This window comes from Ochotona curzoniae, unplaced genomic scaffold (genome assembly GCF_017591425.1).
Source record: "Ochotona curzoniae isolate NIBS_2020 unplaced genomic scaffold, NIBS_Ocur_1.0 contig_43, whole genome shotgun sequence".
NCBI classification, from domain to species: domain Eukaryota; kingdom Metazoa; phylum Chordata; class Mammalia; order Lagomorpha; family Ochotonidae; genus Ochotona; species Ochotona curzoniae.
The window spans coordinates 2,010,109-2,034,518 of NW_024466218.1; the positions used below are offsets into that span (position 1 = coordinate 2,010,109).

The following is a 24,410-nucleotide window of genomic DNA, read 5'->3' on the forward strand; positions in this document are numbered from 1 at the left end:
TGACAAGGGAGCCAAATGGATCTGCAAATGAGCAGGGCTCAGCAGGTACACGGTGGCTAAGGCAATCTTGCAGGTTTTGGGATCTGTCTGTGGGATTTCACAGGAAGGTAGTTTAGCTGGATGGTCAGACAGGATCATCTTGGGCATGTTCTGTAACCCTCCAGGTTTCACTCTCTTCCTATGTAGAATGGGGCATAAAAAAAGTATCCGTCTGAGTGAACTAGTGAATAAGCTAATCCAAGGAATGTAATTAATGGTGATTTGTTCAGTAACTATTAAATTAATTTGCCAGTAGTTCAATCAATGTTATTTTATCATCTGATTTTTGGCTGACTTCTGCGAATGATCATGCTAGTTTTGGGAAGAGTCTTGTTCACTTGACACAAAAATACAGATAGAGTCAAGAAAAGCGAACATTTTACAGCAGTGCTCCATGAAACTTGTATGTGAGCATACTTCATATTTGGATGTAAGCCCTTTACACAAGCTGTGCCACCCATTATTTGGCTGAAGTTCTCTGCATTCCCTTCACTGGAGTGCAGAATGTACTGGCACCTTGGTCTTGGGTTTTCCAGCCTTCAGAACTCTGAGCAATACACTTCTACACTTCTGTGGTTTATAAACTTCCCAGTCTAGGGTATTTTGTTTGTAGCAACCCGGCTGGGCAAAAACCAAAGTCACTGGACAAACTATGATGACATCCTTTAATACGGAAGAGTGCCATGTTCATTCAGTGGTTACCCTGGTCTCAAAAGCCAATTGTGAGCCAGAGAAACTACAAAGTACTTAGCTTCGAGAATCTTAAACTCATCTGTTTTAAGAAAGATGAATGAAAGAAAAATACTTCATTGCAGACTGTATTTCAATTCTATATCATGGCCAACTGAGAAAATGAGGGATTGAAAGCCAGGAGAACCAGCTTAGAGAAATGTAACATTTAGCCACATGAAAATGTTTCCACCGTGCTTAAAAGCTGTTAGAATGGCTGATTTTAGTTTTCTAAAGATCAAAGTTATTTCATGGAATGACATTAAAATGCATCTTTTTCAAAAAACTGATTTTGAATTGGACATACTTATTTACATAGTACAAAACAGCAACAAAAAGACTTTTGTTAATACATCTAAACAGGCTAAATGACCCTTGTCAGTGTACATCCTTGCGTCAAAAAGATAAGCAAAGTAAAAAATGTAAACATTATGTAAAGACAGGAAGTGAAGATGGAGTGTGGGCAAACCCAAGCTTTGGTGTATAGTGGGTGGTCCAGAGAAGAACTGTCCCTTGCAGAGCTGCATGTTGGCAGGCTTTGATGATGTTCCTCCTTGAGGTTAGGAACAATCCATGTTACAGCCCAGGTGTTCTCTCCTTGCATCTTGAGGTCTCCCATAGCTTCTGAGGGGGATCCTGGGGCTTGGCCTCCTAAGGGAGAGACACCAGTGCAGGCCTGGAGGTTGGTCACCAGCATTTGGAAGTCATCCTGGAACTGGCTTCTGTTCTCAGTTGCACAAGGAGGAGACGAGGGCTCAGCTAGTTGTGTACCTGGGGGAGGAAAGGCTGGCTGCACTGCTCCCTAACACTTCCGGGCAGTCTGACCCACTAAACTCAGGGGCGCTTTCAAAACGCACAAGATGTCTGAAGTGGTCATTGTCTGGAATTGTCCCTTCAGCTTATGGCACCATCTCTTCAGAATGCTCCTGATGAAATGACTTCATTTTAAGTGAGCAGGGGTAACCTAAAAGCCTACTAGTGTTCACTCAGGGAAACAAAACTTTTTTGTCAGATAGTTACTGGTGGCTCAGCAGATACACACAGCATGTTCTGAAGGGACAGAGTGTGGCACAGATGACCTCTGATGTGGAACAGGTCCGAAAAGGCCAAGAGGGATTGATATTGTAGTGTAGTATTGTGGGTTAAGCCCCTTGTGACCAGCACTTGATATCCGAATGCTGGGTCAAGTCCCCACTGCTCCACTTTCCATGCAGCTCCATGCTGATGCACGTGGGAAGGCAGCAGAAGTCCCTGGGCCCCTGTTACCCACAGGAGAGACTCAGATGGAGATCCTGGCTTTTGTTTGGCTCAGCCCTGGCCATTGTGACCGTTTAGGGAATGAACCAAGGGATGGAAGGAAACTCTCTATATCTTTCAAATAAATCTTTAAAGGAAAAAGCAAAGCTGCTTGCGTGTGTGTGGTGTGTGGCCCTGGGAAGCTACAAGCCAGCAGGAAGTCAGCAGTGTCTGAAAAAGGGGTGACTTCAAGAACAAGTAGTCATCAGAGTGGTCAGTGGGGGAGACTGCAATGCAATCTGGCCTTGTGAAGTGGCTCACCAGAAAGGTCAGCTCACAGATGCCCCAGCCCCTTGTCAGTCTGGGTTCTGTCAGGGAGAAGCTGGTGCATATACACCCTGGACACTGGAACAAAGTTCCATAAAGAGATTACTGATACCACTGTGGCCCAGAGATTAGGGAACTGCAAAGAACAGTGTAGTGCTGGGATCCAGGAATGACAGGGCTCTGCGATGCACAGGCAGGCCTGAAGGTTCAGGGGAAGGCAGTGGCTCCTAGGAAGCAGATTCCACTACCGGAAGACCAGGATGGCAACATTGGCCCCTCTCTCCCCACCATCTGATTGCAGCCTATGCTCCTAATGGCTGCACCCTGGAGGGCTGGAGGTCAGAGGGAAGCAAGGCCACAGGGCCATTTCATGTTGTTCAGACTTTGGGGTGTGGAAGCAGATGGGGAGGGAGGCAGAGTGGATCTGGCAGTGTGACTGGAAGTGATCCTGTTTCGATGCCCTACTGGGTCACCTGCAGCAAACCGCTACTCTGCTTTTTTTCCTCATCCAAGGACCTCCTTCGCTCCAGGGTGGTGCTGAAGTCCTGCTGGGCACAAAGAAACCATGGGCTCCAGCTGGAGAGGAGCCGGGGTTCTGGAGCCTGCCAGCAGCAGCAACATCTATTTTTAGTCCTCCTTCTAATTGCCAATTAGTATCTGTGTCTGCAAAAGGCCATGAAAAGAACAAGAAACTGGGAGGAAGCTTCCTCAGTTTTCTCATTCTTTGTAGAAAAAACAGACCGCCTACATCCACAGCAGCCCACGTGTGTTCTAGATCATCTTCATCTTTCCATGGAGGGGGAGGTTTGAATTCGTCTACTGGACAGGCTCCTGTCCTTGGCACCTGCCACTTCTGACACCTAGGGACGTGACCATGCCCTGACAGTGGCAACCCTCTGTCTCTTGTGTGAAACTGTTTCCTTCCCCACCACAAAACCCTGGATTGACAAGTGAGCAATTGAGCCTGGCAAAGGAAATGACAGCAAGGGCCCTGTCGCCACTCCAGGGGGTGTGGGGTGGGGACAAAGTGCCAAGGGCATGCATTTATCACATCCATGTGCTTACACTGTCTCTGCAGTCCACATCCACCCGGCCGCTGTTCAGCAGCAGTTTCAGCAGAGCCAGGTTTCCTCTCCGTGCTGCCCAGAAGGCGGCGTTGGCCAGCGGAGTTTCCTTCTGCAAAGAGCCAAACGGGACAGGAGCTTAGACTCAGCGACACCGCTTCCACACCAAGGGGAGGCTTTCCAGATGTGGTCCCCTGCTGCTCCTCTGAGCAGAGGGGACTGTCAGGTGCTTGGGGATGAGAACTCTGCCACCCAGCATTGGCGCCATAGGTTGTTAGGCAGAGTGGTGTTACGACAATACAACGCTTTTGACTCTCCTTTTTCCCATCAATGTCTTCACTTTCCTGCCTCAGGCCACATCATTCTACAACCTCGTATGGACCCTCCATCCCAGTGCTGAGTCCTTTTACAGCTGTGAAGTTAAAGCTGTAACCACAGTGACAGTCTCCATAGCGGATCCTGGTGCTTGCAAGGTGAGGATTTAGCCACTGACCAACACCTTTTCTTTTCTCTGTAGCAAATTGGGTTGGGTTTGCAGAAGACAGCCCATAATAGGGAGGGGGTTTGGCTTGGGGACCAGATACCTCTGGATCTGGTTGCTTTGGGAAGGTGACCTGATCCTTGGCAGTCTTGGTTTCCTTTGGCTTGGCACAGGACTACCTGGAAGTGTAAGCAAGAACTAAATGATGTACAGTCATTGCCTAACATGGTATTCTACAGAACTGTAAATGCTTTAATTGCCTACAGTCCAGTGATTATTGAAAAATCAAAATCATCTCTCTCTCAATCAGGTCCTTGTGTTGGCAAGATGGACAAGTGCCGTGGCCTCCGCACAGCCAGGAAGCTGTGAAGCCATCAGCAGGTCCAGAAGTGGCACGATAAGCAGTACAAGAAGATGTACCTGGGCACAGCCCTCAAGGCCAACACATTTGGGGGCGCCTCCCACGCCAAGGGGATCGTGCTAGAGAAAGTGGGAGTGAAGCCAAGCAACCCAGCCCAGCCATCAGGAAGTGTGTCCAGGTGCAGCAGATCAAAAACAGCAAGAAGATTCTGGCCTTCATGCCCAACAGAAGCTGCCTGAACTTCATTGATGAAAATGACGAATTTCTGATGGCTGGATTTGGTTGAAAAGGGCATGCCACCATGAGTGACATTCCTGGAGTCTGCTTGGAGGCGGTCAGTCAAAGCAGCAAAGGCTTCTCTCTTGGACTTGTACAAAGGCAAGAAACAGAGACCAAGATCATAAATATTGATATCAGAAGTATAGTAGCAAATTTTCATATTCACAAAAAACAGGATGAACAGGCAAAATTAAATCCAGCCTATTAGTATCAATAAGGGATTGTGTTAATCTCAGGAAGTTAATAACATTGACTTTGTTTAATGAAAGCACATGATTTGCTGGCTTCTTTTTTTAAAAAAGATTTATTTATTTTTATTGGTAAGGAAGATCAGATTTATGGAGAAAAAGAGAAACAGACTCATCTTCCAACCACTGGATTACTTTCCAAATGGCTGTAATGGCTAGAGCTGAGCCGGTATGAAGCTAGGAGTTTCTTTCGGGTCTCCCACAAAGGTGCAGAGTCCCAAGGCTTTGGGCCATCCTCTTCTGCTTTCTCAGCCATAAGCCAAGAACTGGACAGGAACCTATATGGGATCCTGGCATTTGCAAGGTGAGGATTTATCCATTGAGCCATTGCATCAAGGCCTTTGGTGGCTTTCAAACACAGAGCTGACCCACAGGCCTTTTTCCTATTGTCTTTCGAGTACCTGTAGGTTGACAAAGTAGTTCTCCATGATCTGCAGTTTCACTTGATTTCAATTATTTGCAGTCAGCTACCATCCAAAAACACTACACAGAAAATTCTAGAAAGAAGTAATTTCTAAGATTCCAACAGTGTGCGGTCTCAGCAGCATGATGAAATCTCATGCCATCCCCACGTAAGCCTGCCTGAGATGCATATCATCCTTTACACAGGCATCTCTACAGCATACACCATCTGCCCCCAGGTCTCATAGGAGTTGTCTCATAGAAGTTTGTAGAAGTATGGCAGTGCTGTGTTCCAAGAATTCTTATTTTATGGCCCCTTATTTGAGAGTGGGTTCCTGTCCTGCATCAAATACATAAAATACCAGCAATTTCTACTATTCAACAAAGCCCTCTAGAATGGAAGCACTGTGATAGTAGAGTGACATTAACATGAGGAAAAGCTGCCTTACCATCACTTCGCTCAGTAACTAACAACTCAAAAGTTACACCCATCTCAGTACAAATACAGGAAGTGCTGGGTGTGAACACTATGGTTGCAATCCAGCTAGAAATGGAAAAATTTACCCCTTCAGGGAAGGCAGATGGTTCATCTGGAATTGGAGGTGATTCTTTTCTCCAAAATGAGCCAGAAAGCTCTTTGAGCCTGTTTATGGCTTAGCAATCCTGCCTTGGCTGTTTTCCCATCCAGGTCTGCACATGAACACCAGTTGAAATAACATCCTTGTACCAACAGTGCTATGTGGTGCTGTTCGGACTGGCAGCCTCTAGCACCGAATGAACCCAGTCTCTGGTGTTTTGCCACTGCAGCACAGACAGACAAATGTACAAGCTTTGTGAAGAGCTGTCATTTCATTTTTCTTTCAAGAGCCTGATGTACTGACAGGTGGAGGCATCTGGGGGCAGGGAGAGCTGAGTTCAGGTCCTGACCCTACCACTTCCCAGCTCAGGTCTCTAAGTAACTTCTGTTGCCTACGGTCAAACAGCGATGCTAATTAGAACCTCTGCTATGTGTTGTTGGAGGATTCATTGAGACAATAGGCATAAACGCACTTAGGGTTGCTACACGCGCAGAGCCCTCCCAGCTCTGTGCAGCAAGTGTCCAGGTGACTATTTACTTGGTGACTAACGTGAGGCATTGCCCAGGGACCAAGGCTAGAGGGACCAGTCAAGTTGGATCTCTGCCCCAAATGGCTCTAGACCCTCTAGGAAAGTAAGCCATGTGAATGGACACCATCACTCATTCCACGGCCAGAGAAGGAACTCTTAAGGCAGGCACTTGTGATAAGAGCACAAACCAGAAACTAGTTCTTCCAGAGGAGGAGGACTGGGAACACCTCGAGGAAAACATTTCTTGAAATGAGTTTTTAAAGATGAGGAAGGGCTTAGGTGAACAAGGGTGAGTTGTCTTCCAGGTAGAGGGGGTTGTGCAGGCAAAGACACTGAGGCTTGCCCAGGGACCTGGGAGCTACCACCTGCTCCATGTGGCTGAAGCCAAGGGTGTGGAGGTAGCGGCGGTATGGGCTGCTGGCAGCGGGCAGGGAGTCAGGGCTGCATTCTCCACTCCCTGGTGCCAGGTTGGAGTGTACTTTCAGTGGCATGAGGAAGTCAAGGGTGCATGGATTTTCTTCCCCCCATATTTTATGAGAGGGAGAGAATTCTTTTGCTCTCTGGTTCTCTTTCCTCCTGAAATACCTGCAACAGCTATCGCTGAACCAGGCAGAAGCTGGAAGCTAAGAAATCTGGGTCTCCCAGATGAGTAGCAGGGAAGCAAGCACTGGAGCACTGCATCAGTGGAAAGTTCTATGGGAAGCAGAACAACAGGGTCTCGACACTGATGGGATCTGGGATGCAGAATCCCAAAGGTGTTTTTATCTGCTGTATCAACTGCACTGCCGAAGGGTGTATGTTAAGATGGGGAGATGCTGTCAGTTCTGTGTTTCAGCAAGGTCCCTGCGGGCAGCTGCAGGTGAATGGATTGAGCAGCTGGACAGAGCTCAATGTGTACCAGGGTTAGGGACTGCTGCTTAGATGGGCACGAACTAAGAGGGGCTGAATGGGGTCACCACCGTGGGAATGAGAGGATGAGGCAGACTGCAGTCCTTGTAAGGGGTTAATCGCAATAGTGCTGCTGTGTGACTGCATGTGCCAGAGAGGTGGGAAGAGGGCAGTGGATCCACTCCTAGCTTCCTGGTTCTGTGCCTGGTCACTGTAGTTCTATTGGCTAAAATCAGAAATGCCTCATCTGGGACAGGCTTTGGCTAAAAAGTGAGTTTGGCTTTGAGCATGCTGAGTGTTGGGTGCCTTTGGGACGTCTTGGTGGAAATGTCTAGCAACAAAATGGGCAAATGCTACTGTCACACTGTGGTCACATACTTACTGCAGGCCAGGGACCTCCAGCTACTTACTGGCCTGCATGGTATGACCTTGGCATACACTAGCTTGCTCATTCCTCATGATAACGCAGTGACAAGGTCTCTATCCCTGGGCCATTTTCCAGATAAGGTAGGTGAGGAACAAACGGCATGTCAGGTTTCAGCACCAAACAGCTCTTGGGTTGATCTTTAAGTCATGACACTGCCCTGCCCCCTGTCTGCAGACAGCGAGAAATAAGGAAGTGGTCCAGCCCCTCTGTGCCCCTGCTTGCCCCCACTCTGAGCTCCTCTCCTGCCAAGGTGGAAAGCCCTCAGGCCTTCCTTCTGTCTGGGATTCAGAGAAACCACACTCCCTGCATACCTCTCCAATCTTTGTGTACAACGTGCTCACAATCGAGATGATGTGGTGTGGGACGGGGCAATTCCGTAGCCTTTAAAGATGATGCATGTGTGAGTACATTTGGCACAAACAGCAAGGTACAAAGGTATTAGACAGCCTTACTGCTTGTCCAGGTCTCCACAGTAGGCTAGTAAGCCAGGCTGGCTGTGCCATGAGTCACAGCAACACAACCCAAGGCTGAGACCATGCTCTGTCTCTGGCAGTACGCTAAGCATGTCAACTGCTTCAACCTGTTTACATCCTGGAGCAACCCTGCATGTTGGTGCTACTCCCACTTTTAACAACAAAGGCAACTGAGTCACATAAGTGAATGACTCAACGTCACTGGAATAGGAGCTTAGCTGATCCAGGTAACAGAGGCAGAACTGAAACCCAAGTCTGGTACTGAGTCCAAGAGGTTGCCTATGAGATGCTGTGACAGAAACTGAGTGTCAACTTCCACCTTTGTCAAATCCCTTTGACAGCTGGAATTCTGTATCATTGTGGCTAATGCACTGCTCATTGGCACACCAACAGCAATCAAGAGCAGGAAGAGGAACAGAAGACACACTGTGCAGAACAGAATTCTGATTAAAAGCCTGGAGGGAATACAGATGTAGACAATTAATTTTTAAAAAATATTGATTTACTTATCTTGAAAGAGAAATAGAAACAGAGGGAGAAACAGAGACAGATTGTCCATCCCCTGGCTCACCACCCAGATCGCTGCAATGGCTAGGGCTGGTAAAGGCTGGAGTGAGCCAGGAGCTTCATCCAGGTATCTCATGGGGGTTGCAGGGGCTCAACACTTGGGGCCTTGCTCTGCTGCTTTTCCAGGTGCACGGACATGAACGGGATCAGCAGTGGAGCAGCCAGGACATGAACTGACACTCAGATATGGAATGCTGCTGTCACAAGCAGTGGCTTCATCAACTGCACCAAAGTTAGTTGTTGTCCTTGGATATCTTCTTAATTTATTGTCTAACTTCATATTCTGTATTAAAATCTTCAGAATGCTTAATAAACACTGAGCTCAGCCCTGTATGTTCACTATTGTCATGCTTCTGCCAGTGATAGCAAACTGGAGAGAAAAAGTAATTTGCCCTGGCAACTCTGCTTTCCAGGCTGGTGCCTTTAACACGGGCATTTCCCAACTCAGAAGTTCAGACAATGTGCAGAGTCTGTGCAAAACATACACATCTTGAACAGGAAAATCCATAGGGACAGAAAGAAAGCAGATGAGCAGCTGGTGGAAGCCAGCAAGTCTGAGGTAACAGTGACTGCTAGCAAGAGGGAAGCATCTTTTTGGAGTGATTAAAACGTTCTTAAATGGACTCTGCTGGTGACTGTACAATTCCGTGAATTTATAACAAACAGCTGACATGAACACTTCAGCTGGGTGAATTACATGGTATAGTTGCATCTCAGGGTTTTTTTATTATTATTTTTATTACAAAGTCAGATATACAGAGAGGAGGAGAGACAGTGAGAAAGATCTTCCATCCAATGATTCACTCCTCAAGTGAGCACAATGGCTGATGCTATGCCGATCCGAAGCCAGGATCCAGGAACCTCCTCCAGGTATCCCACAGGGGTGCAGGGTCCCAAGGCCTTGGGCTGTCCTCGACTGCTTTCCCAGGTCACAAGCAGGGAGCTGGATGGAAAGTGGAGCTGCCGGGATTAGAATCAGTGCCCATATGGGATCCTGGTGCTTTCAAAGTGAGGATTTTAGCCTCTAGGCCATGCTGCCTGGCCCCTGCATCTCAGTTTTAAAACAACATACACATGGTTATGTTCATTTACTTTCTATGGCTCATCCAACTAATCATTGAATTATGAGATAATTTACATACTCTCAGACCAATGATAGAAGCTTCCAGATTTCTGCTACTTCTGCTCAGGTTCGATCTATACTCTACCTCCCTGGGTAAAGCCTGATCAGGAAGGACGCAGGTGTTTTCAGCAATGGCTACTTCCTTTAATGGTTGACCCCCTTACCCTCCACTTCAGAGAGTGGCAGCAGTCCTGAAGAACAGGTCCTGAGCAGGTGAAATTGCTGCTAGGAAGTAGAGTCCATGAACCAAAATTTCATTTGTTTGAATTCCCAGAAAGGCTCAGGTTTTTAAAAATAATATATTTTTATTGTGAATTCTGAATTATGTGGTATAATTTCGTATAGGCTGGGATTCCCCCCCAAACTCCCACGCCCCTTCAGATTTTTCCCATTTTACTACAGTAGTGTAGTCCTTCATAAGGAATAATAATTCTACTAGACTCTTATTTAAGTGTATCCCGACATTGTTGGTATAGACAATGTCAGACAGTCCAGCTTCCCATTGTCTACACATGTCTAACAGTTTCATTGGGAATCTATCTTTCATCTGAAAGCAGGGATGCATGTTCCATTATTCCCCTGCATCTGTATATGACAGACCCCAGTACTCCATCACTATACATTTCCATAATTGAGAAGCCATGAAACCAGGTCAACAACTGGTATGAGTTAGAACAGCCACAACAACAACAACAACATCATCAACAACAAATTACAGCACCATGAAAAAATGCAACACATGAGTGACAAAAAGGAAACACAAAAGTCTCTTGGGAAAAATGATGCCACTGTGTAATCCATGAGAAAGGCTCAGATTTTGAAACTTGGTGGGAAATGCGGACTTTCTGTTGACTTTCAGAAACAAGAATTCTAGCTAACATGTGTTTGTTTTCCCAACTGGAACAAATCCAGAGTTGTCAGTCATGAAGGGGAAGTTGACTAGCAGAACGATACTGCTGAGAAGTGGTGAGTGGGGAAGAGCATGCTGGGGAAGCCACAGAGACACAAGGGCCCCTCCAGGTTGGGATGCCAACAGCCCAATGTGCTGTGAATCTGCAACCTCAAGAAGGGCCTGAGATGTGACTTACAAGACTGTGTACTTTCTTTCTTTTCTTTTTTTTTTTTTTTAAAGATTTATTTATTTATTGGAAAGTCAGATATACAGAGAGGAGGAGAGACAGAGAGGAAGATCTTCCGTCCGATGATTCACTCTCCAAGTGAGCACAACGGCTGATGCTATGCCGATCCGAAGCCAGGATCCAGGAACTTCTTCCAGGTCTCCCACAGGGGTGCAGGGTCCCAAAGCCTTGGGCTGTCCTCGACTGCTTTCCCAGGCCACAAGCAGGGAGCTGGATGGAAAGTGGAGCTGCCGGGATTAGAATCAGTGCCCATATGGGATCCCGGGGCGTTCAAGGCGAGGACTTTAGCAGCTAGGCCACGCTGCTGGGCCCAAGACTGTTTACTTTCCCACAGACTCGGCCAATGTTGCTGGGCCTCTCTCCACTAAGGTTTTAGGGACATAAAACCGAAGGCTACTGAGTCTTTCAGCGGCCTGCAAAAATGGACATGTGCCTGACTCCCAAATCTTCAATCAGGTAGCTATGAAATATAATACCCAATGTAGTATTCAGAAAACACTGATGACACGGTGAAGGTGATGTGCAGATCTGATGTTCTTGCTATGTGGGAGTTAATCTATATGGTTACAGAAAAATTTTGGACAAAAGAAAAATGAGTTAATTACAGCTAACTAGTACTAAGAGCAATATCACACAAAGCCCTTCAAAAATGTTACAATACTGGGGCCAGTGAGTTGTGGCGTGCTGGATAAAACTACCACCTGTGACACCAGCATCCCAACAGGTGCTGCTTCATATCTTGGCCATTCCATTTCTGGTGCAGCTCCCTGCTCATCACAGCCTGGGTAAAGCAATGGAGGGTAGCCCAAGTGTTTAGGTCCCTGCTGGCCACATGGGACATGCAGACGAGACTCCTAGTATCTGGCTTTAGCCTGGCCCAGCGTCAGCCACTGTGGCCATCTGTAAGTATTCTCTTTCTCTCTGTGTGTAATGCAAATAAATACATGAATCTTTAAAGCAAGCAAGCAAGCAAGCAAACAGCCTCATTATTGTGTGCAGGCTGTGGGTGCATACTGTTGTGTCTGCTGTGATGGGAGGTGGTTGACTGGACTCACTGTGTCCACACTCCAGAGGAGTTCACTAATTTAGCTTAGAATCCCTTCTGCTCCCAAGTCTTCCCAACAGTCACTACTGCCATTTCTAAAACACTGTGAAACATGTTGTTATAAATCTAAACACTAAACAGGTATTTTTTGGTGACCAAAATTTTATTCCCAAAGGATGGCAGCACGAAAAAAAAAATCTTGTACAGTAACTTGAAGTCCAGCTCTACAATGTACCCTTAAGCTTGCAGGACAGTGGTATTTTTTGAAATCTCAAATTCATAAAAACTGGTATAGAACAGCTATATATTCTACATTGCAATTACATAAGCAGCTTAGGACCTAATTGAAGGTAAACTCTTTGAAAACTTGTCAGATTCTATAACAAGGAGACAACCTCTGCCCAGGATAACGGTAGCTAGGTTTTTCTAGAACCTCTCTAACTTACTTTAATATGCAGCTTTTATTTTTACCTGTTGGCTTGCATCACAAGCTTTGAAAGACTGCTTGTTTATCTAATGCCGCATACTATATACCAGCTATGAGACCGTGTTTGTAATTTTTGACAGTTTTACAAAAAATTTTAATTTTGCTTTTAATATTCTTTCCATAGTTGAGAGGGATGCACATCCACATGGGCTTCCAATTAGGGTGGGGAGAGTAGAGGTATGGAGAGAGGTGGGTAGGACGAATATTTTTTTTCCTCTTTTGTCCACTGGGGGCTGCTCCATGCTGTCAAAGTACATCAGCTCCTGGGGATGGGGGTGGTCACTTGACTTTAAAGACCCTGATGTGGGGAACAGTGTTCCGAGGGTGTTGCTTGAGTGGTTTTGATACTTCTGAGAGATTGTTGGCTTCATTGCACTAGGTTGAGAAAATCTTTCCAAGGTCTATTGGCTGACCAAGTCCACCTTAGTGCATCCACAGATCCAGGAACATGTTGCAAAGCTTGGCCTGGGACATGTCATGTCCCCCTGGGACATGTCATGTGCATCTGGGCCTGCTGTCCACTGCGCAGGCATCAGTGAGTGAGCAGGCCCAGTTTTGATACATGTACACTAAGGTCAAACCACATATTTTGTGATTTTCCCTGTGGCTTTGGTTTGAGTCTAGTGGTCTTGTTGGGGAGTCCCCCCAAGAAACCTCACCTGGGGTGGTCTCACTTGACTATGATTTGGGTCAGTGCAGGGTCAAGTTTGGTCTATCACCCGCACCAGCCAATGTATATACTGGTGGATACAGCTGCCTTATCAGTCCTGCCCCCAGTTTCATCTTTCATGTGATGGGTTCCATGACCCAGCCCAGCCCAACCTACCACAGGCCTGGTCTTCATGTACACCAGTAGGTGTCATGGACTAGTCTGGATGACCCCCAAAAATCCCTATTAGGTCCATATCCAGCCTTGGGTTTTGCACATGCCAGCCTCTGCAGTGGCTAGAGCCTAGTCTGTCCTGCATCATATGTGGCTCTTGAGCATACATATGTGGCACTTGAGCATACATATCTGCAGCTTAGCTGAGCCTCACCTGCCCCTAGATGTGGCCCATACCTATGCTAACGGTGCTACTGCCTTGACCAGCCTGGCCTGCCCCCAGTCTTGGCTCTCATGCTCACCAGTGGGAACTGCTGCCCAGAAGGGGAGTGCCCAGAGTTTCCCTATAAGGCCTACTTCCAGTCCCGGATCTTGCTTCCAGCCCTGAATCTTGCCAGGGGATATTGCAGTCCAACCTGACAGGATTCACACCTAGTCCTGACACTTGCCAGCAGATACACTCATGCTCACCAGTGGAAGTATTGTCCCAGAGGGGATTACCTAAAGTTTCCCTACCAAGCCTGCTCCCAGCCCCAGGTCTTGTGCATGCCAGTGGTGGTACAGCCCAGTCTGGGATGGCCCACCCTACTCAGCACACACCAGTAGGTGTTACAGTTCGACTCAACCTGACCTGCTCCCAAATCAGCTTCTGCTAGCAGGTGTAGCAGCATAGCCCAGCCTGGTTCACCCTTGGCCCTCATGTGAATTGGTAAGTACTTTGGTCCAGCCTGGTTCAATCCCCAGTCCTGACTCACACATATGCTAGCAGGTACAGCAACACAGCCTGTCCTGTACAACACCCATTCTGGTTCTTGTGAGTACCAAGAGGTGCTGCAGGCTTGCCCAGTTTGGTCTACCCCCAGTCTCAGTTCTTGCACTTATAAGCCAAGCAGAAGAGTCCCTAAAGTTCCTCTACCAGGCCCATTCCCAACACCAGATCTTGTGCATGCTGGTAGATGCTTCAACCCAGCCTGGCATGGCCCATCCTCAGTCTCAGCTTTCACTGGCAGATGTTATAGCCTAGCCTAGCTAGGTGTGGCTCACACCCTGTCCTGGCTCTCATGCATGCAGGTAGGTGCTATGGCCTGGTCCAGCTTAGCCTGCCCTCAGACCTGGCTCACACAAATTTTTATGATTTCTGCAGCCATGCCTTGCTTAGCCCTCCCCAAGCCTCAGCTATTGTGCGTCTCAGCAGAAGGTGTGGCCTAGCAGGAGAATTCCCTAAGTTCCCCTACCAGGCTTGCTCCCACACCTGGATCTCACACTTGCTGGTGGGTGCCACGGCTCTGCTTGGCATGGTCTGCCTTCAATATTGGCCTTTGCATGCATTGGCATGTATGCAGGCTGGCCCAGCCTGGTCCAGCCTGGCCCAACCCCCAGGATCCTGCTCCTATAAGTGTCAGGTGAATTTTGCAGCTCAGTCTGGCTTACTCCTTCACCACCCCTAGATCTCCACACAAACTGACAGGTGTTGTAGTCTCACAGAGGCAAGCCCGTAAGTCTCCTACAGAATCTGTCCCCAGATCTGGTTTTCTTGTGTTCTGGTGGGTGCGAAGGCCCAGTCTGATGTGGTCTATTTCCTGCTCCAACACTGGAGGGCAGATGCTATAGCCTAGCCCAACCATGTGTGCCCCCTTACCCCAGCTTTTGGGTGTATCCATGGGTGGTAAGTGATGCTATTTAGCCCAGCCCAGGTCTCTCACACAGGCTGGTGCCACTATCAAACTCAGAAATGCTTACTTTCCCCCCCTCTAAATCACTCTGTCTCAGCTCCCTCCCTTACCGGTCACTGCAGTGGTTTCGTCCACGGAAGCTGCCAAAGTCATTGCTACCCATGCCCTCAGGCTCTCCCACCTGAACTCATCACCACAATTTTCTCATCGGGCAATGTACATCCCCTATGCCTGGAGCCTAGGATGTCCCAGTTTGGTGTTCCCAGCCTTCCCCACATATTAAACAACAAACACAAACAAAGAAACAAACAAAAAATAAAACAGGGAGCCATGCTGGCACACTGATTTAGTTAACACAAACTTGGCATTAATCAGGCCCAGATTGCCCAACAGCTATTGGCTGTTTTTCTCCCAGCAGTGTAACACTCATCTAGACACAAGGCAATCTAGGCAGTGCCTGGAGCTGGGGAACTTTTGACAGTATTGTTTAGCTGGGCAGGGTTTAGAGGTCAGTCTATGCAAGACTAAAGCTCAAAACTAAATTCAATTTTGCTTAAGTGAACGTTATAAAGTAATAATCTTGGTATTACATGCCTCATAAGATCCATTTCAAACCATACAGAATTACATCTTTTTGTGTGTCACTATTTCCACAAACACATCTGAACAGCTAAAACATCAAATCATCTTAAAAAATGCACCAAGTTTACGAAGTCTCAAAAACCAAACTGAATTTTCTGCATACTCTCCCATCAAATGAAATTATTTCCTGTATACCACTTATCTTGCAATCTGATCTTCTATTTCCTAAAATACTATAAAACATTGAGATATAATGTTTACATAAAATCCATTCTTTTAAAGCATACAATTTACTGAATTTTGATATGTTTGTGCGTGTAACCATCACCACGATCACTTCACAGTGTTTTCATCATCCCCAAAACAGAAACTCCACACCAATTCCCAATCACATCCCATCTCCTTTCCCCATGCCCTGGCCACCACTCATCCACTTTCTGCCTCTATGAACTGTCCTATTTGGGATATTTCATACAAACAGAATCACACACTATGCAGCCTTTTGTGTCTGGCTTACTGCACTTAACCTGATGATTTCAAGGCTCATCTATGTTGTAGCAATTAGTGCTTCGTTCCTTTCTATGGCTCAATGATATGCCATCGTGTGGAGATGGCAGGCTATACACTGAATGTGGACCTCCCACCTCTGCCTCAAATCCATGCACTGAAGCTCTTAAGGATGGAATCCCTGTCCTAGATGGCCCAGAAAATACAGCACTGAATCAGAGAGGGGGTGCTGGTGCTGCTGTGCAGAGGGTTAAGCCCCTGCTTGGTATAGCAGCATGTCATATCAGAGCACCGATCGCTCCACTTCCAGCCCAGCTCCGTGCTAATGCGCCAGGGAAGGCAGCAGAGGATGACTCAAGTACTTGGGCCCATGCCTTCCACACAGGAGACCTGGACAGAGTTCCAGACTTCTGGCTTCATTGTGGCCATTTGGGGAGAGAGCTAAAAATCATCCGTTATCTTTTCCTCCATCTCTCCCTTTTCCTCTTCTCTTGCTCTGTTTCTCTGCCTTTAACATACATAAAATATATATTTTTTAAATGAACCAAAGGGCTGGCATGGTAGTTTATCAGGCTAATCTTTCACCCTGTGATTCCAGCATCCTATATGAATGCCATTTCATGTCCTGGCTGCTCCACTTCTCATCCAGCTCTTTGCCTGTGGCCTGGGAGAGCAGCAGGGGATGGCCCACATTCTTGGGTCCCTCCATGGGGGAGTCTTGGAAGAAGCTCCTGGCTGCTGGATTTGGATCAGCTTAGCTCTGGCCATTGCAGACATTTAGGGAATGAACCAGTAGCTGGAAGACCTTTTTTCTCTGTCCTTCTCTCTTGGTAAATTCTACCTTTCAAATAAAAATAAATAAATCTTTAAAAAATAATGGTATTTGCCTTGCCAGGGTTTGGACTTGCTTGGGATCCAATTCCTATTACTTCCTTTCAGTTTTTCTCTTGCAGTTGGAAATCTCTGCAGTCAACTGTTTTACCCCTAGGTTCCACAACCTCGTGGAGGGGAAATCTGTCCTGTGCCTTTCCCACCTTGGTATTTCAGATGCTTTCGACTTGCTTGATGCACAGGCTCACACCAGCACAGTGATTCACCGCAGGATGGACTGTACCTCCAGCCTCGCCCCTATGCAGTTTACTTGCTATGGAGATGGGACTCTGGGTTTGGATTTCAGAGTTGATGCTGAAGTGAGGATTTCAGGGACTGTTGGGATGGAATGAATACCTTTGGCATGCAAGAAGGACAAAGATTTGACAGGGGGAAGAATGCTATGGGTTGAACATTTGTACCCTCGAAAAATCCATACACTGGAGCACTAGCCCAACGATGTGTGAGTACCCCATGACGGCACTCATGTTCTTGAAACAAGATAGAGAGAAACCAGAGATTTCTCCCTCCAGCAGGTGACAAGGAGTAGGCCTGCAAGTCAGGGGCTCCTGCCAGATGCTGTATCTGCTGGCATTATTTTCTTGGGCTTTTTGGCCTTTTAAATTGTGAGAAATAAGCACCTGTTGCTTAGGCCCCTCCATCTGTGTGCATATGTTTAAGATTTATTTATTTTTATTGGAAAGTCAGATTTAGGGAGAGAAGAAGAAACAGAAAGATCTTCCTGTCTGCTGGTTCACTCCCCCAGTGGCCACAACGATCAGGGCTAAGTCAATCCGAAGCCAAGAGCCAGGTTTCCACATGGGTGCAGGGTCCCAAGGCTTTGGCCCATATTCAACTGTTTTCCCAGGCCACAAGCAGGGAGCTGGATGGGAAGTGGGGTCGCCAGGACAAAAACCAGTGTCCATTAGGGATCCCGATGTATGCAAGGCGAGGACTTTGGCCCATAGGCTATTGCACCAGGCTTCTGTGGTTTTTATGATGTACATTGTATTTTCCTTATAATTAGTTGAGGAACTTTTGGGTTGTTCCCAGGCTTTGGCCATTATGAAGACTACTGCTGTGAATATCAGCATTCATGTTTTCATGTGAACATATATTTTCATATCTCTTAGGTATATACCAAGAAGTAGAATTGCTAGGTCACGTGGCAACTGCATACTTAACCTTTGAAGAAAGACCTGACATTTTTAAAAAAATGACTGCATCATCTTGCAGTCCTATCAACAATATATGTGGGCTACAATTTCTCTATTTCCTGCCAACACTTGCTACTGTCTATCTTACAGATTACAGTAACCCTTGTGAGTGGAAATGCCAGCTTATTATGGTTTTCATTGACATTCCCCTGACGGGTAAAGATGTTAAGCATCTTTTCAGGTACTTTCTGGCTACTTGCAGATCTGCTAGGGAGAAATGTCCCTTCAGAGGCCTCCATTCCTTTTAGAATTGGGATATTTGCCTTTTGATTGCTGATATGCCAGTCTTCAGCCCTTCAGCAGTATGGGATCCTGTTGTTGCCACTTCCTCTTGGCAAATCCCACTGTCCTGCAGCTGTTCTTCAAAGCTCCTGCACACCAAGGTTTTTATCCACTCTCCTCCTAAATGACTGCCATCTGGTTCCTGCCCCTAACACTTTACAGGAACTGGTCTGGGCAAGGTGCCCAGTGGCCAATCTGTCAGCCAACGCGATGGCCCTTTCAATTCCCAGCTTGATTTCCCTGCGCGATGTACCACCACGGCCCCCTTCACCTTCAAGCCTGGGGATCTCCGGCTCATGTGCACATGACTGAAGGCCCATGTGTCTGCCACCTTCCATCCTTGTCTGGCTGCTGCTTCTCAACGGGTGTCTCCCATTCTGCTCACTCTCAGCGTTTTTGCTCTTCCTTGTCAACACTGTGTCCTCAACACTGGGCTGTGACATTCATTCCTGCACAGGGCGGAGTACTGCTGATTCCCAAATACCTCTACCCGTCCTTCCTTGCACTTCCTGGCAATGGGGGAGGGTGGCTCTTTGTTTACCCATCTGTTGAATGAACACCCCTCTTTAGATCCCCATTCATTATCAAACTTTACCCCAAACCGTATTTTATCTTCAGCCCTCTTACCTTCCTGACTCAGTGCATAATATCCAATGCTGATTCTTGCAGATTGAAAATGTGTAAGTCATTCACATTGGCCTATTGCCTTCCATTCTCTCTGCCCTACCATTGTGGACCAGGATGACCACAACATCCTCTGGATTGGTCTTCCAGCTCTGCACCTTCTGCACTCTGCGGCCAGGGCTTATTAACATGCGGTCTCCCACGTCATTCCGCTGCTTGCACGCCAGCTCGGGTAACAGGACAGTGGGTTGGGAGCCTGATACACTGAGTTGCTGTCTTAACTGTCTTCACTGACTGGCTACCAGACTGCAGGGAGAGTTATTGAACTTCACCAATTTTAGTTTTCTCAAGAACAAACAAAACGCCAGGCAGGGATATCTCATGGGTCTTGGAGGGGGCTGAGACAACACACACACACACAGGATTCCTTTTAAGGGTTCCGCCCCTTGGCATTTTTTTCTTTTTAAACTATAACCTCTTTATCATGGAAATCAGTTAACCTCATTTGCAGCCTCAGGGATTAAATGCAGCGACTGCAACACACTCGGGTTCCCAAGCTTCCTAAGGGACGGCAGCTCCATTCTACTACTCACTCAGATTCCGCCCTGCGGACCTGGGACGCCCAGCAGTGCCAGCGGAGCGGAGTCCTGCGGCTGCAGCAAAGCATTGACCTCGGGCTTCCTCCCGCCCCTGCCGGGACCTGTTACCCTGGTGACAGCAGCCACTGCGGCCGCCGCCCCTTCGCCCGGGAACCGCAACCCTAAGTGCCCACATTCCAGCGAGCCGAGCAAAGCGGATGCAGGCAAACCACAACCCCACCGGACTGCCTCAGCCTCCTGCCGCTTCCTGGTCTGACCGGTCCGTAGCCGGGGCTGGAGGCCGGCGTCCCACCTCTCCATGCCGGGCTGGCCCCGCCGCCCAGGGCCGGGACAGTCGCTGGTCGAGCCCACGGTGCTCACCTTGAAGGACATCCTGCACATGTCCGCGGCCTCCCAGCCGAGCCGACGTGCTCGGGTCCCACTCCCGCTTCCCGGGCTCCGCTTCTCCCTCCGCCTTCCGCAGAGACCGGCAGCCGGGGCGGCGACGCGCGCGCATCCAGAGCGGGGCGCGTCCCATCCGCCCGCCCGGCCACGGCCACGCGCTCCGCTCGCGCGCGCGCCGGAGCACCGGGTGCCGCGAGGACACGCGTCCGGCTGCGCGCGCACGCACGCCACGCTCCGCACACCCGGCCGTCTCCACTCTGTCCACACTCACGCACACAGCCCTTCACCCCGCCTCGCAAACTGTCCACATTCACACAACTTTTAACAGGACACACTTATTACTGTGTCCACACACACAAACACGTCCAGGGTCTCAACGCTGTCTGCACTGTCACATTACGCATACCTCATCCACACTTCTCGCACAACCCTCTTGGCACTCACGTAGTTGTATTTCCCACTGAAGTGTTTGCTGGCCACATTACACACAGGGCACACACATCCTTCCCTCAAGGCCCACGTACACAGAGTCTTCCTCATGTTCACGCACACACAGCCTCATCCATGCTTTACCCAAATCCACATTTCTCACACATTCACTGTTCACACCCAAGGCCTAACCTTGACACACACACACACACACACACACACACACACACACACACACACACACCACACACACACACACACACAGTTCCACAGAAAACTCCACACTCTATCCTCACACACATCTACTCTCCGAAATCCACACACACTGTGAGCACACACAGCGTTCTTCACACTCCGCACCCCTCACACACACTTTCCGGACAAGCGCCTGAACCAGCCCGGGGCCTCAGCCTTCCTCAGGCACAGTAAGTCAGGTCTGAGGCTCACTGCCGCAGACCCACGTTCTCTCAAGTAGCTCTCGCGTTTCCCATTTCTCTCTTTCTGGTTTTATGTTACGCTTTCTTTCCTTTTCTAATACTCTGGCTTTTTGTTTGTTTGTTTCCATTCTGGGAAGTCATTCCTTCTGTTGGCGTGAGTAATAAACAGCTTTTCCTCTTTGAAGGAGAAAGGCAAACTATGAAAGAAATAAGCCTTAGCCCGCGCCTCTTGACTACAACAGTCACTTCCTCTTGACCTTACAGCCCCTCACAGGCCGCTGCCTGCCCAGGCATGGTCTGGGGAACTAGAAGCAAGTGAGTTATCTGTTTTTTTTTTTTAAATCAATTTTATTTATTTGAGAGTGTTACAAAGAAAGAGGGAGAGAACCCTTCCATGTGCTGGCTCACTCTCCAGATGGCTGCCATGGCTGGGGCTGGGCCAGGCCAAAGCCAGGAGAGCATCTTCCAGGTATCCCTTGTGGGTACAGGGGCTCAAGCAGTTGGCCATTCTCCGCCACCTTCCCAGACCATAAGCAGAGAGCTGAATAGCAAGTAGTAGCCGGGACATCAACCAGTGCCTCTATGAGTACTGGCCCTGCAGACATCAGGTCACCTACTATTCCACAATAATGGCCCTGTGGATTATCCATCTTAAAAAAATTAATATACCTGTTGTTATGAAATAAAGAAGTAATAATATCTTTGCTACAAAAATGCTAAAGTAAGGGCCCCTGAGTTTGTGCTCTGTGGCGAGCAACTGTCATGCAGGCTAGCTGCTGGCGGGGCGTGGACTTGGGGCTCGTGGGACCTGGGGTGTGGGCTTTTGGGGAGATGGGGGATGGTGCTTGGCAGAGGCGTGGCTTCATGTTCAGGCAAGTGGAGCGAGCTTGGGGATCTCCCCACATGTGTGGTCTGTGGATTGATCAGGGAGGGTGGGAAGGAGATGTGTGGGAGAGAAGATCCCTGAGGGAGTGTGTTGCAGGCAAGGAATGACTTCTAAGGGACTCCCACTGACAAAGGCACTGTACTTGCAAGTAAACAAGTGGGCTGAGACCAAGCAGTTTGGAGGTAGGGAGCTGCAGGAGTTTATGGGTCAGACAGATACACTAGTCCACCTGGGAGACCTCAGCTGGGCTAGTTAGCATGGATCACAGCTAACCACCATCCATTGTTGCATACTAAAGCTAGAGCTGGAGACCTGCCTGGCAGGGCTAAATCTAGTACCCCCAGTGATAGCCAGAATGGGGGCAGGTAATGTTAGTCATGATGCTAAGGAGCACATGAGAGAACCAGGTCCAGAGAAAGATTCTCTGGGGGATATGTTGGCTTACCCCTGTGGAACTTCAATTTCCATTGGCTTGCTTAAGAGCTGGGGTGGTGACAGGCTGAGTCAGGCATGGCCATGGAACCCTTCGACACTCATGGGTACTGGAGTTGGAACAGGCTGGGCAGGTCCAGTGCTTCAGCACCTATAGACGCAACCAAGAATAGGGCGTGGGGGTGGGCCAGCCACAACACCCACCAGCTCATACAAATGCTGGGAAGGAGGGCACAGACTATACCTGGTAAGGACCTAGTGCCTGCTGCCACATGTGAGCTCTGGGTCTGGGTCTGGTAGGGAAACTTGGGAAACCTCTCTGGTGGAACATAGCTCCTGCTGGTGAGCATGTGATTCTGGTCTGGGTGTTGGTTAGGCCAGGCAAGTGTGTGGGTTGGTTCTGGAGAGTGCGGATTGGGCGGGATCAGACCAACCTTAACTCTCTTGCATGTTCATGCCAGACTAGGCTATCACACATTTTGGTTTGCTTGAGCCAGGGATGGGAGCAGACTGGATGTGGCTGAGCTGCAGCATACACCAGCAAGAGTTGGCACTGGGGGCAGGCTGAATTAGGCCAGGCTGTAGCATCCAATGGCAAAGGCCAAGATGGAGGATGGACTATGCAGAGCTGGGTCGGAGTAACCACTGGCATATACAAGATCTGTGGCTGGGAACAGGCCTGGTTGGGGAGCTAAGGGGATGCCCTGGCTGGGTTGTGGTTCCCATGAGTGAGTGTGAGTGCCAAAACAGGAAAAGCATTCTAGCCTGGACATGACTGCAGTATACTTCATGGGTGTGGATTAGACCTGGGGTGTGCCAAGCTGGGCTAGGCTCCAGCATTCATTGATGCTCATGAGAGCCAGAGTGGGTATAGGATGCACTGGGCTAGTTTTTGGCATCCACTAAACCACGTGAGAGCTATATCCATGGGCCAGGGTTGACTGAGCTGTAACACCCAATAGTAAGAACCGAAACAGGTGTTGGCTGGTTGGGGAAGGCCACTGTTCCTGCTAGGACAGGAGGTGGACTAAATCAGTCTTGGCAAAGGATCCACCAGTGTGTGCAAAATCTGCCACTGGGAGGAGATCTAATAGAGGAGCTTGGTGAACCCCTTTGTCAGGTCACAGTCCCTGCAGGTGAGCATAAGGACCGAGGCTGGGTACTTGCCAGCATACGTGTGGCTCAGATGTGGGGACAGGTCAGGGTGGTCCAGTTCATAACACTCACTGGCAGAGCTGAGAAACAGGATGGGATGCAGGATATGCCGCGTCAGGCCACAACACAAGCCAGGCCACAGTAGGGCCAAGACTGGGGGCTGGCTGGGCTGGGTTTGGTGGTGGTTTTGAGTTGGGTGGGTTTGGTGAGCCGGAACTGGAGGCAGGCCAGACTGGGCCAGGCTACAGTATCCGCCAGCAAGTGCTGAGGTGAGGTGGCCCATGCCAGACTGGGCCTCAGTACCTACCAGCACATGTGAAACCCAGAGGGAAGGGTGTAAGCCCAGTAGGGGGACAGGCTGGGCTGCTCTGCTGGGCCACTGCTCCCAAGGTGAGTGTGAGTACTGGAACCAGGGGCGGACCAGGCCAGGCAGGGCTACAAACCTATTGACCTGCATGTGAGCTGGGCTAGAGGGTGAGCCAGGCTGGACTAACTGACTGTAGCCTCTGGTGCATACATGAGCCAGAGTAGGTGCAGGCTGGTTAGTCTTTGCCGTAGCATCACTGGCAAGTGCTAGGATGGGAGCAAGTCCTTGACAAATGCAAGATCTGGGGCTGGGAATGGGCCTGCTAGGGAAACTGTGGGCACCTCCCTGATGGGATGCAACTCCCAGTGATGAGCATTATAATTAGGTCTAAAGGTGGGCTTGGTCAGACAGGTGGTGGCACCCTTTGGCATGAGTGTAGGTTGGATAGGGGGGTCTGTTTGGTTGAGCTAAGTTTCACTGCCGATTGATGCATATGACAGCTGAATGGAATGTAGGACAGACTGGGCCTGTCTGCTGCATATTCTGGTGAGCATAGGAACTAGGGCTGGGGGGTGGACCTGGTGGAAGTTATTGGGGGGTCACCCAACTAGACTGCAGTTGTGCTGGTGTACATGAGTGCCAAGTGTGTGGTGGGCAGGGTTGGGTTGGGCCGCAGCATCCATTGGTTTACCTAACTGATGGAGCTGGAGACAAAACTGACCAAGCAATTACAACTACCAGTGTGTGTGTAGGCTGACATGGGCAACAGACTGAGTGAGAC

General features: G+C 48.7%; 1 protein-coding gene and 1 pseudogene across 1 annotated transcript in view; one reads left to right on the plus strand and one right to left on the minus strand.

The window, feature by feature from the left end:
* Positions 1-20,034, minus strand: part of ANKRD29 (ankyrin repeat domain 29) — a 52,360-nt gene extending 32,326 nt beyond the window's left edge. Inside the window, exons 1-2 of the mRNA XM_040984679.1 lie at positions 19,960-20,034; positions 3,397-3,507 (exon numbers count right to left, since the gene is read on the minus strand). Of these exons, the coding sequence (XP_040840613.1) occupies positions 3,397-3,507; positions 19,960-19,980 (132 nt within the window). The 5' untranslated portion in view covers positions 19,981-20,034. The remainder of the gene's footprint in view (positions 1-3,396; positions 3,508-19,959) is intronic.
* Positions 4,204-4,641, plus strand: LOC121159527 (annotated as a pseudogene).
* Positions 20,035-24,410: the final 4,376 nt, after the last annotated feature.